The sequence below is a fragment of the Gossypium raimondii genome, chromosome 6 (genome assembly GCF_025698545.1).
Source record: "Gossypium raimondii isolate GPD5lz chromosome 6, ASM2569854v1, whole genome shotgun sequence".
Classification (NCBI taxonomy): Eukaryota; Viridiplantae; Streptophyta; class Magnoliopsida; order Malvales; family Malvaceae; genus Gossypium; species Gossypium raimondii.
This window is the reverse complement of record NC_068570.1, coordinates 38,336,683-38,351,090: the sequence shown is the minus strand read 5'-3', so window position 1 is coordinate 38,351,090 and position 14,408 is coordinate 38,336,683. Positions and strand designations below refer to the sequence as shown.

Below are 14,408 nucleotides of genomic sequence, written 5' to 3'. Positions count from 1 at the left end.
AAGTTTGTTGAAATCCCGGAGGGGGTTGTGGCCTTTGATTTCCTTGACCACCCCAAGAAAAATTTGAATGAATCCTCCATCCTGGATTATAATTATTTCTATAGGGGTTATTCTGAGGTCTATAATTATTACCCATAAATTAGACTTGCTCATGCTTCATGTTAAACTTGAAGGGTGAATATTCTGGATTAATCATCCCCACTCTAGTCGAATCACATTGCATTACCGGATTCATCTGCTTAGCCATACTCAACTCATCAATTTTCTTACTCAGCCCTTCCACATTACTTGCCAATATAACAACTACATCTATATTAAAAGAAATTGGCTGCCTTAGTAGACTTTGTTATCATAACTTGCCAATGATAGTTATTCAGTGCCATCTCCTTAATAAATTCTTGGGCTGCCTCAGGTGTCTTATTATTTAGTGTTCCACTAGCTGCTACATTAATTATTTGTCTAGTCGAGGGATTCAAACCATTGTAAAATATTTGGACTTGAAGCCATAAAGGTAACCCAGGATGAGGGCACCTTCTCAGAAGATCCATAAATCTCTTTCATGCATCATACAATGTCTCAAGCTTGAGTTGAGAAAAAGAAGAGATGTCATTCCTTAACTTAGTTGTTTTGGCCGATAGAAAATACTTCAACAGAAACTTCTCAATAATCTTAGCCCAAGTCGTGATAGAACCCGTGGAAGTGAATTCAACCATAGTTTTGCCTTTCTCCTTAGTAACGCCATTAATCTTGAATGTGTCATAAATCTCAAGAAAGTTTGCTAAATGAGCATTCGAATATTTATCTTGCAACCTATCAAGCTGGACATACTCTTACACCATTTAAATTGTGTTCGACTTAATCTCAAAATTGTTTGCAGCAACAGTACGTTTGACGATACTCAATTCAGCCCCAATCAGAGTGGTCTTAATGATCTGCCATAATTCGGTGTAGCAAGCTAAACTAGTTTTCACACTTTAGGAGTTTGAAATTAAGCATTATCATTAGAATTTAATTATGTTTTAGTAAGTTTTGTTAAGTGCAATAAAATGTGCAAATTGAGTCTTTTATTTACATTGGGGGCTAAATGAGGCCTAAGGGTGAGCTAATGAACTTTATAACTGTGTAGGAGACTATTAGAAGGCAAATTAAATAGATACTATTCACTATATTGCAACATAGCGGGCAAAATGGAGAAATCACGAAATTGTCTTCATTGTCGTGACACAGACTAAGGGTGTCGTGACATGGAAGATATCCCAAAAGGAGTATATTAACTCCTATGTCGCAAAACAAGTCTTGGTGTGTCGTGACATCGACTCAGGATAGGAATTAAACATGAGCCAATGGGTGTTTTGGCCTGCATAATCAAACTTAAAACTCGAGAACGTCATCTAACCTAGGGTCATAGAATTAGTCTTTTAAATTCAATTTAGTTATCTCTTTTCTTAGGTTCGATTCATTTTTACTTATCTTTGTTTTATTTAGAGAGATTTGAATTGTGGAGACAATCAAACCTTGTGGATTCGTGATCAATCTTAATGCAATCAGACTCTTTGATAAACTCAATATTTTTTTATTTATCTGGCATTTTATATCGATGTTATATTATCTACGGAGACCATGAGGAACTAATCCCTATATAGGGGATTAGCGACTGGAGGGATGATCTATTAACTGTTTTGTAGGGATACTCAATAGGTCAGCTGTTTAGGAACAAACCTTAGGCCTGACAAACCTAGGAAGTTACAAAAGTGGGAATTAACTCAAAATTGATACGGCCCATCTGTGAACACCTTCACCCCAAACCAATTTGGATTGTGAGGTCAGAAGACAAGTGAAAGATCAGAAGATCATGTTAGGATAACGACTAGTTTATTGATGAGGAACCCAAAGTAACAGTTGATGGGGATTACCAAAGCGAGCTAATTAGCTATAATCAGATTCGATTATTTCTATTATTCAATCTCTCAAATTTTATTTCTTTATGTTATTTTATTATTCATAAAAACCATAACAACTCATTTTTTCCTTTACTCTTGTACTATAACTGACTTAAAGTACTAATTAGATCTTTCTGTTTTTAGGTTAAAATCAATCTAGCACTTGCCTCTCTTGGGTAGGATCCTCGGAGTACACAACTACTCTGTTGTAACTATATTACAACTGAACCCATATGCTTGCGGATACCACCTTAGTTAGATATCTTTTACTGTAGTATTCACACTCTGGGCGTTAGTACTTCTGGAGGCAGTCAAGTTGTTGGTGTTGTTGTTGGGGAGGCAACATCACTAGTTTGATTTTAATTTTTGCACTCAGAATGAATAATTCAGAAAGTTTTAGGTCATAGATAAAATCTTTAATTTATTTAACTAACTAACTAACATTACTATTACTTATTTGTTTCTTTATGAAGATCGTAGTGCACATCGTGAATTAGAACTATAGCTAAAGGAGACCAATAAATATGAGAATGGATGATTTTAATTATGTGGTCAGATGAAAACTTAGATTACGATGCCGATATTTACGAAGAAGGAGTTTTTGAGGACTGGGAGATACAGGAGAACCAACAATTATTAATGCTTGAATTAAGCCAACTCCGAGTAGAAGCCCCATTTGTTTCCCCAGACGATAACGACCACATTGGTATACCCTCAGTAAGGTGGTTGAAAATTCTTTACCAATTATCACTTCAAGTACCCCTGAATAGTTATTTTTGATCGATGTGATGGGCAGAAAATCATGAGTGATAAGTATGAACTGCAGTTCTCAACCTTTTTCTGAAGCAAAGAAGTTAAGCGAAAATTAAAGTGGTTCCGCGGTTACGTAATACTACAAGTAATTAATAGCTATGATCTACAGAAAGAGTTGTCAACTGTTAAGGTAGGCCAGAAAGGCAAGTTCAAGGAAAGGGACAATCACAGGTGAATAGAATGGCACGATGGATGTTGGACCAATACAGACAGATATAATCTACAAGGAACACCGCGGTGTACATTGACTGAACTGAAGGATGAGTTCAGTAGCAAAACCTAACATTATTTTTTCCGTAAAACTTCTTACTAACTGTACTAAATTGTATATTTCGCTAAGCAATTCATTAAAATATTACAAGTAAATCAAAGTCAGCATTCTTTTTAAAGCACTTGTCAGCACTTTGAAGAGCAAAAATCTGGAAAAATGGCATCAACATCACGACACAAACATTTCATGTTGCAACACAAAGGTTAGAAGTAAAGAATCACAAAAAACATATCGATGTCGCGACACCGTTGACCTGTGTCACGACATGGCAGACAGTATCCAAGATTTTCAGAACTGTGAGGTATGTTGCAGCACTGAACCTTGGTGTCGCGACATGGGCAATCTACTAGGGATGTCATGATACAGAACCCCTGTGTCGTGACATCACTGCAATTTTCTGTAACGTCAACCCGACCCAATCACACAACCTGATGTTTTAATCACTAAAATACCCAGATTTTAACCCTAGAAACACTAATTTTAAACATAAAAATACCCCCATTAAGTTAATCCCAACTCTTTCAAAACCTCTAATTTCAAAAACCCTTTTTTCCATCAAGAACCTTGGTTTTCAATCCTTCATCCCCAATTCCAAAAGCCAAATTGGAAGAAACTGTCAACAAATCAAAGAGAAAGTGCATACGAGTCCATGAAGGTTGAGGCTAAGTGGTTTTGACTCTATTTTACTGTTCCAATGATTTTTGTTCATCTATCTTTCTGTTAGAAACATTATTTATAGAATGCCTCTACTTAAAAACAAGAGAACGATTGTTTTCAAAAAACCGAATGTTTTGGACCCCATTAGATTTCACCATTTGAATGTTGAAAAATATTTGCTTGACTCACAAAGGAGATCTTTCATTTAGGAATGAGGGTTCGAATCCTCTATGGTCCACTGTAAGGAAATTTGGACTTTAGTTCGATATCACCACTGGGAACGATTCTGTATCATTCCCAAAGAAAATGTTGTTATTCTGGTAGTTCATGAATTTTATGCTTCTTTTAAGCATCAAATAGTTTGAGATGGCACTGATGCATATATGACAGCTATTACAGTTTGAGGGGTTGAAGTTTCCTTACTCCCCAGTGATATTTGTGAGTTTTATGACATTCCATTCTATGAAAAAGACTTCATTGACAGAGTAGATTTGGATAGATTACAAAATATTAATATGAAGGATGTTATAAAATATTTGACTCAAAGTAGGGATAGATAGAACTATAGATTGGATTCGGGGATGCTAACTAATTTCAATCAGGCGATTATGTTCCTAGTCGCCACAATGTGGATGCAATTCATTGAAACCTGAATTACACCTGTATTAAATGTCTCTAATGCTAATATTTTTTGACCTGTTCTGTTGTATGGTATTTTTCAGCGTTAACAGATCTGTGCAGGACGTTGGATTTTTCAAGAAATGAAGAGATGCATCTAGAGTCAGAAAGCCAGAATCTTCTTTCCTCACATAGTGACAAAATTATGCCAAAGGGTAGGAGTGCCAGTGAGTGAAAATAAGCAGTTCATGAAGCCAACAATGAGCATAATTGGCGACACATTGTACACACAATACGTTGAGCTTTAACGAAAGAAAATCACTAAATGGAATCAAAGGAGGAAAGAGAATATAGATGTCCCGGTATTGCTCAAAGAACAAGCAAAAGCCCGAATAAGAGCTAGAAGGAGCACGGAGGCAAAGCATGATAGAATGATTCGATGGATGCAAGAGATAGGACCAGTCCTCCAATAATTTGCACGAATGAACGAATTATGAGCTCCAAACTATCCATCTAACCTATTTGATGTATCACCAACCTATATTTAGATCCAAAATAAAACAATCAACCAAACCATTATAGAACATGTCCATTTCTTACAATTAGCAACCAAATTTTTTGGCATAATTAAAATTCATCAAATACATATCTATCATTACTTCAATGTTAAGCTAAGTTATACAACTATCCACCATTCAAAATTGTTCCACATCTCATACTTTCAAAAATTAGCTAATTATCAAACAAACTATTTAACCTACTTACCATTTCTCCATGCCATAACCAACATTTCAAAACATATATACCAATCACATACTTTCAAATTAGATTCAAATTGTAACCAGTATATACACAAACTTTAACATTATATTAAAGCTATATAACTAAATATCTCGCATATATATATATACCATGAAATATACTTTCCTATTAAACTATTATCATAACTGAATACACATAAGTATTAACATCAAGATTAAGCCATTTTTACATGGCTAAATATAGACACACTTCATGAATACACAAAACAAATGCTAGTCTATACATGCCATATGTTTAAAGTTTCGAGCTTTCAAAATACCAAGATAGAGATCGATAGTGTGACGGACTTCCTTGACGATCCCCGAGCTCATAACTAGCTTTCAAAATCTATAAAACAATGAATGAACAAACACACAGTAAGCTTAAATAGCTTAGTAAGTTGTAAGCACATAGTTTTCAAAGAACACGTATAAATTATACAAGTAGACCGACTTCTACTAATCTTGTACACATACATATATACTCATGTTTATGTGATCAGTTCATCTTTTCATTGTCGAAACCAACTTTATTTTTGAAAAAAAAACAAAAATTAGTTGTCGATGAAAATTTGGAGTCGCCACCAATCTTTTATTAAGGTGTGATTGGATCACCTAAAAAACGACTTTGGTCTACGAGTTTCAGAAAAACGAATTTGGGAGTAGTTACGTATGAGGAAGAATTAGCACCCTCGTAACGCCCAAAAATTGGTATCAATTTGATTAATTAATGTCTTAAAGTCGAAAGTTAAAAAAATGTGATTCTTAATTAAATTAAAATATTTATTAAGACTCTCTCATTTTGAAAAAGAATACATCACACCCAATGCGTTAGGGCACGATATTTTATTTCTTCAAGATGAGTTTGTCCAAAAGACTTGTGTGATAAAAGTTAAAAGAATATTCAATTATTTAAGATTTATGACGAAACCGCAGCCCAATACGTTAGGGCACAATTTCTCAACATCCCAAACATTGAATATTTCCTTTATTAATATACATATATTTTTTTAAAATCTTTGTCTTGAGAAATCAATACGTCACATTCAATGCGTTAGGACACAACATATTAAATTCCCAACAACAAGCTTTTTCATTTTATTTTTGATCAAAGAGCAATTCTCGATTGTTAGATTTAACGAAGAAAATTGGAACCCAATACGTTAGGGCTCATTTTTCTTGAAAATCCTAAATACGAGTATTGTTTCTATTTTGAAAAGTTCTATTTTAAATTCGAGTAAAAAGATGATGTAATGTTATATTGAATGTATGTATAAATGTCGCAATAACAAATAACAATAATAAATACAACAACGATATAGAAATAATATAAATAGTAAATAAACGAAATTAATATCAATAATGAAAAAACAATGACATGCAAAATATCAAATAAATGAGCAAAAAATAAAATAAAAAATATTCTTTTAAAATATAGATGTGAACACAAATAAATAACGTATGAGGTAAATAAACAAAATAAATAAAAAGAATAGAAGGTATATAATATATACATCGAAACTATGAAGAAATAAAAAACATACATGTGGATTTACATATAAAATTTTGAATTATAGAATTTATAACAACATATATAATGCATTTATGAGAATAAAGAAATATATATATATACATGTTTATAAAAACTATGAAAATAAAATATATAAAATATATATGTATTTAAAGAGAAAAAATTAAAATATATACATATATATTATAAAGTATTTATGCTTGTGTATATGTATAGAAATTTGGAATAAAACGTGGTAATAGAAATAATAATAATAAATAATGATACAAGATTAATGATGCCACATAATAGTATTAATAATATTAAAATAATTAATTTAATAAAAAATTAAAATAACAAATAGAGGACTAAATAGCATCAATAATCAAAGACCAATGAATTTAAAACAAAGAGTATAAAAAATATAAGGCAAAATAAAATGTAAACAAATTTGAAAATAATGAATTTGAAAATGAATAATAAAGGAAAAGAGATTTGAAATCAAAATCTACAAATCAATAAATAAATTATACATAAATCAATAAAATAAGAACAAGCCACAGAAAATAGGAACGCAAGAGAGAGAAATTTGAGTGAATACTCTTAAGAATTATTATTACTCCCAACTCCCCACTTCCGTCCTTTATAATGAAGGGGGAGGCATCTATTTATAGTTGAGCCTCCCCAAATCCAACGGTACAGATTAATTACATCAACGGCTAAGATTAAAAGGTATCTACAAATTAAATCTCTAAGATTACAAAACCATATCTTCTAAGATTGCATATCATATCTAAGATTACATATCATATCTAAGATTGCATATCCTTGAAGATTATGTTTCCATATGCATCAAGCTTGTAGATAGACCTTCAACCTTTTAAAGTAATGAGCCATCCCGATCGGGCCAAATGATATAATTTTGGACTTTGTTTTATTATTTTGGGTTTATTATTTTTTTATGAGCCCGGGCTAAATTGGTCTATTACATTCATGTTATACGTAATACTTACCTTTACTTTCAACTTCGTATAACTCAAACATACTTGAATTGCTTAATTCAAACCCACATTCAGTTTTTCCATATAATTTCCCGTTATACCATTCGGATTCAAAGAAAAGATACTCGGACGGCTCAAAAAGCTCGTACAATGCCAACGTCCCACACGTGGTCTTACATGTAATCAAATACAAATGCCACTATCCTAGACAAGGTCTTACACGTAATCATATACGACGCCAATGTCCCAGACATTAACATCAATTATTCACTTACAAACTTACCTCAGACAAAGACAAACGGATGGAATCGACTACTCGATCACTTTCGACTTCCCCCGTTCTAATTCCGTTTTCTTTTGTTCTTGATCTAGATAATTTCAAATTTAGCTATTTAATAACACATTTCATTCAATTTAAACCACAAACACATAATTTACGAAATTTGCACTTTAGCCCCTAAAATTTACATTTTTTACAATTTAATCCCTATTTCATAAAATCACAAAATACAAAAATTCATCAAAACCATGCCTTAGCTGAATCTTCCTAGGGTCCCTAGCAGCCCATTTATTTCATTCATTTCACATTTAAGCCCCTAAATTTTCTAATTTCATAAATAAATCCCTAATTTGGATTTTTATCAAAAATCACTTAATTAAACATGATAATCAAACATCAAAGATTTATTTTCCATCATCAAACAACAAAAACCACAAGCTATCATCAATGGCAAATCTCAAATTCATCATCAATACCGAAAATTAAAGCATGGGCTAGCTAAAACACGAAGCAACGATCTCCAAAACGTAAAAAATATCAAAAACCGATCAACTAACATACCTTAATCAAAGATATCAATGGTCGAACCCTAGTTTGCTTATTTTCTTTCTTTTTCTTTCAAGTTTCGGCAATAAGGATGAATGAATCATCCATTAACATGTTTTATTTTATTTTATTACATATTACTTTACTTTTTACTATTTTAACCTTAAGTATTTAATTATAAACTTTATAATGGTTGTCCAAATTTGTGCATGCATAATTCTAATGGCTAAATTACAACATAAGGGTCCACATAATAAAATCCATAGCAATATAGCACTTTAACAATTAATAAGTCACTTTTTCATTTTACGCAATTAAGTCCTTTTAGAAAATTGAGCACACAAACGATAAAATTTTCACATGAAACTTTCACACATATTAATTCACATGTTGTAGACACCAAATATACTATTAATATATTTTTCTGACTCGGATTTATGGTCTTAAAACCATTATTCCGACTAGGGTCTAAACCGAGTTGTTACAATACTTCTTTGGAGGATTAATTTATCCTCTAAGTCTATTCTTAGCAATAGAACATTGTGGTGACCATAACTTATATCCTTTAAAACCAAACTTATAACCAAGAAAAACACATTTAATGGATCTAAGTTCCAATTTCCCATTATCAACATGAGTATACATAGGACACCCAAAACTCATTAAATCAGAATAATCAACAGGATTACCAAACCATACCTCTTGTGGAGTCTTTTTCTCAATGGAAATGGACGGAGATCAGTTAATAAAAAATATGCAATAGAGGTCGTTTTGCCATGATTGTTTTATTCATTCGTTCTACGACGCCATTTTGTTGTGGAGTTTGACAAACTGTCAAGTGTCTCAGGATCTCTTCTGATTTGCATAATTCATTAAACTCATCAGAACATAATTCCAAGCTATTATTTGTGCGGAGGTGTTTTATCTGTTCCTGTTTGCTTCTTAATCATAGTTTTCCAAGCCTTAAATGTGGAAAACACATCATTTTTCTACTTTAGGAAGAAGACCTAAACCTTTCTGGAAAAATCATTAATGATTGTCACTATATAATTAGTATCACCCCTCGAAAACACTATAGATGGTCCCCAAAGATTAGAATGAATATAATCCAGTATTCCCTTCTTGTTATGGATTCCTCCGATGAATCGAACTGTCTTTTGCTTCCCAAAAATGCAGTGCTCACAGAACTTCAGTTTGCTAATGCCTTGTCCATCAAGAAGTCCCCTTTTGCTAAATTTTGTAAGGTCGTTCTCATTCATATGCCCTAAATGCATATGACAAATTCTAGAAATATCACCATCTGGCAAGGAAAAAGAAGCGACGAATGCATCACCAGTAATAGTTAAACCTTGCAAAACATATAACTTGGCAATCTTTCTCTACCCTTTCATCACAACAAGGGAACCCTTACTAATCCTTAGAACCCCACTTTCAATTGTGTACTTGTGCCCCTTTGAATCAAGAGTACTCAATGAAATCAAATTCCTTTTCAATTCTTGTACATGTCGTACACTACTAAGTGTTCTGACGACTCCATCGAACATCTTAATTTTAATCATGTTAATACTTGCGATTTTACATGAAAAATTATTTCTCATAAAAACAACACCTTCAGAAACTGTTTCATATGTTGTAAACCAATCCCGATTGGGACTCATATGGAAGGTGCAACTAGAATCAATGATCCACTCCTCACCCACTTTAGATTTGTTGGTAGAAGCAACTAGGAGTTTACCATCACTGTAGTCTTCTACAACATCAGCATCACTGGATTGTTCTAGTTGTTTTCCCTTTTAATCTTATTCTGCAACTTACAACATTCAGACTTAATGTGTCCTTTCTTCTTGCAGAAGTTACAAATTTTACCTCTGTTTGAAGATCTCAATCTACTCTTAGATTTACCACGAGGATTTCATTATTGTGTCCTCCCACGATTATCATCAATATTTCGTTCTTGTCTCCCAAGAACAATAAGACCCTCACCCTAAAAGTTGAATCCAGACACAAGATGCTTCATCTTGTCATACGATGTTAAGGAAGCATAGACTTCATCAATTGTGAGAGATTTGTAGCTATACAAAATCGTATCTTTAAAGATTGAATAAGACAAGAGCAATGAACAAAGTAGAATTAACCCTAAATCTTCTTTATCGTACTAAACCTTCATAGCCTTTAGGTCCGAGAGAATTTCTTTAAACACAGTTAAGTGTTCGTGCACAGACGCACCTTCCTCCAAACGATGAGCATAAATGTGCTACTTCATATGCAACTTGTTAATTAGGTTTTTCGACATGCATAATTGCTGCAGCTTTGCCCATAATGCAGTGATGGTCTTCTCCTTCATCACATCCTATAGAATTTCATTCGACAGATGCATACGTAATTGTGTTAAAGCCTTTTGATCTTTATGCTTTTTCTCTTCCTCCGTGAATATCGAAGTCATCTTATCTACCCTTAGCAAGGCATACTTCAAATCCATCTATGCAAGAACTGCCTGCGTCTTTATCTGCCACAACGAGAATCTGGTGTTACGATCAAATAGCGAAATATCATGCTACATTATCGTCATTACTGTGATCGAAACAAGCAACCCAAAAATGCTCTGATACAATTTGTTAAAATTGAACATCGATAATGGCAATATAGAAAGACTGCAAAGAAAAAGAAAGAAAAATAGAACATAAAGATTTTACGTAGAAACACTTTCAGGGAAAAACCACGAGTAGAGGAGAAGAAAATTCATTAATGTCGAATTTAAAAGATAGAAGAGGAGTTTTTACCACATCTATTTATAGGTTGAAAAAACATAATTCTAATCAATGTCAAATATATTATGCTAATAAATGCTAAATATATTATACTAATAAATCTTGAACCTTTTAGGAAGAAAATATATATTTTAACTTAACTTACAAGTAATCTCTTAGAATTTAGATCACACAACTCTAACAAAATTTATTTCTAAAATTAAAATTATTAGATATATATTATTTCTAAAATTAAAAATTAAAACTTTGTTTTTAAAAATAAAATTGTTTAACACTTTATTTCTAAACTTACTTATATAATGTGTCTTAAAACTCTGAATCATTAATTACATATAGAATTTATAACAAATTTATTTTTCAAATTTCCTTCATCATAATTTACGCAAAATTATATCCATAACATTATAAATATATTATATTTATAATATTTCAGATTTATTATATTATATTTAAAAAAACTTAAGTATATTTTTTAAGTTGTCTATATGTTCAAATATGTTTCATCAATAATTTTAAATAATATATTAATATCAATGTAATAACAATTTATAAAAATATACGAGTAATTCATGTATCATATCACATAAGATAAAAATAATCATATATATTATGGATGAAAATTTTAAATTGTGAAAATTAAACCTTATCCTGAAATTTATTGGAGGGGCCCCTTTTCTTTTCTCTCTATGCATACCGAACACTATTGTTATCATCCTCGAATTAAATGCTTATTTATTTATTAAAAACACACATAAGTAATTGACTTGAATCCCTCAAGTGTTAAAATAATTGCACATTACCCTCATGTGAGGGCAATAGAATTGGCCTGCCAATGCAGCTTTCAAAAGGCAAAACAATTAATTAATCGCTTTTCGATTTTAATTCAACTTTTTAAAAAAAAAATAATATATAAAAATTTTTAAAAATATTTTCTTTTTGTATTTGCAATTTCTTATGTTTAAAAGGAAAAAAAAAAAATCAAAAGACTTTGAGATAGTATGTCAAAGCCAATCTTGGTAAAATTGTAGCCATGCAAATTATGCCAGAAGAAAAGAAGGGGTAGGTGGCTGTTTCATGTTGGTGACAGCTAATATGAATCCAGAAAGGGAGGAGTGCAGTTTATGAATTTGGATGGTAATCACATTAATTTTAGAGTTAAGCTAGATCTGATTTTTAAATTAAAAATAATTTTTTATTATTTTTCATCTTTAAAACTTAAAATTATGAAATAAATTCTTTACCACTTGAACTTAATAATAAACTTGGATAGATCTATTAAAAGATAAGTAATAATATCACAAAATATTGCGCATATTGATAATACATATTATATTTTAAGAAGATGAAACTTTGAAAAATAATGTTGGGCGATATAATCATAAATTAAAAAAATTAATTTTCATAAATTGTAAACCCAACTTAAAAAGTGAGTTTAACTAAAAAATATAAATAAATAAATAAATAAGTAATTGATAGATTTAAAGATATGGGAGCTAAGATTTGAGGACACGTTGCCATGGTAATAAACAGAGGACGGTACCTAATCTATTTGACTTTTGCTTTGGTTTCTCTCCCTATTTATACAAGTACGTAGCTAACGGACCCTGCATCTCCTTGCTGCTGCATCATTTTTCTCTTCTTCTCTGTCACTAAGCAATAAACATGGGAAGAGCACTTTGTGGCGATAAAAATGGGCTCAAAAAAGGGCCATGGACTCCTGAAGAAGATAAAAAATTGATTGATTATATTCAAAAACATGGTTATGGAAATTGGAGGACACTTCCAAAGAATGCTGGTAAACCTCTAGCATTCATTTACCAATAGGACACCATATGTTTTCTCTACGGATGAATTATAGTACTTCTTATGGACTTCTCGCCTCATGGGTTTCTAAAATCTTTTATTATAGGGTTGCAAAGATGTGGAAAGAGTTGTCGTCTTCGATGGACTAACTACTTGAGGCCTGATATCAAGAGAGGAAGGTTTTCTTTTGAAGAAGAAGAGACTATAATTCAGCTACATAGTATATTGGGCAACAAGTAAGTTCTGTTTACATCTTTATTTTCTGTTTTCAGTTCTATTATTGTGTTTTTTCCCTCTAATGTTTTGTAATGTTTTAAGGTGGTCTGCCATTGCTGCTCGGTTGCCCGGACGAACAGATAACGAAATAAAAAACTATTGGAACACACACATTAGAAAAATTCTTCTTCGAATGGGGATCGATCCGGTGACCCATACTCCTCGACTGGATCTTCTCGGTCTCTCTTCCCTTCACAATCAATATCTTATCCAGTCTTTTGCTAACCCTGAGCTTCTTCGTAATGTTGACCAATATCAACCATTGACGCAATCTAACCATTGCCACGCACAAGTCGAAGAAACCCAAACTTGTAGTGTTCCATTTTATAACGAAGAACAACAACTCGTGATGGAACCCAATGTAAACCAATTCCCATCAAATTTCAATGACTATGTTATGCCTTCAATTTTGACTGAAGATTACGTGCCGCTACCGCCGCAGTACAACTATTACGGCTCGGATTATCAAACCGTAATGGACCCTTCAATCGAAACCTCGAATTTCCATCCCATCAACAGCAACCAGAGCTTGGGGTTGGGGTCAGTTGTGTCGACGCCTTCGTCAAGCCCCGCCCCATTGAATTCAAACTCCGCATACCTCAACAGTAGCAGCACCACTGAAGACGAAACGGAAAGCTATTGCACCAACATTTTGAAGTTTGAAATCCCTGATATTTTGGATGTTAATGATTTCATGTAATTCCAAATGCATAACTCCCAAAAAGAGTTTTTCTTTTTTCTTTTTTTTTGATTCAGTGAGACATGTTGATACGTGTGAAAATTTCTACTAATTAATAGTTAATTTCTCTCAAGATCAATGTGTTAGAAGCAAGATCATACGTCCGTTCTGTCCTTTTTCTTTTCTTTTCTATTGGTATCTTATCACATACGTATTATATTATTATACAGATAAGTCATCTTATTATATACTATATATATTTGTTCAATTCATATCTACTTCCTAAAATAATGAATCAAATCATACCTAATTATATATAAGATGATGCCTTTTGCTTTCTTCACCAGATTTATGACATTTATGCTTAATCCATACTTATAAGCACTGGTTAAAGATAATTTAAGTTATTTTTTTTACTGGTTTATTTAGTGCGTTGGTTTCAACTC

The 14,408-nt window shown here is 32.2% G+C and overlaps 1 protein-coding gene and 1 non-coding gene across 2 annotated transcripts; both read left to right on the top strand.

Moving 5' to 3' along the window:
* The first annotated feature begins 513 nt into the window (after nt 1–513).
* On the top strand, nt 514–620 carry LOC128042061 (small nucleolar RNA R71). Its single transcript, XR_008197269.1, has one exon. It is a non-coding gene; the product is annotated as a small nucleolar RNA R71 (small nucleolar RNA).
* Nucleotides 621–12,826: 12,206 nt separating this feature from the next.
* On the top strand, nt 12,827–14,095 carry LOC105771577 (transcription factor MYB102). The gene is made up of 3 exons (XM_012593014.2): nt 12,827–12,999; nt 13,114–13,243; nt 13,326–14,095. Exons 1-3 carry the CDS (start codon nt 12,867–12,869, stop codon nt 13,981–13,983), a joined length of 921 nt encoding a protein of 306 aa, XP_012448468.1. The 5' UTR covers nt 12,827–12,866; the 3' UTR covers nt 13,984–14,095.
* The last annotated feature ends 313 nt before the right edge of the window (nt 14,096–14,408 follow it).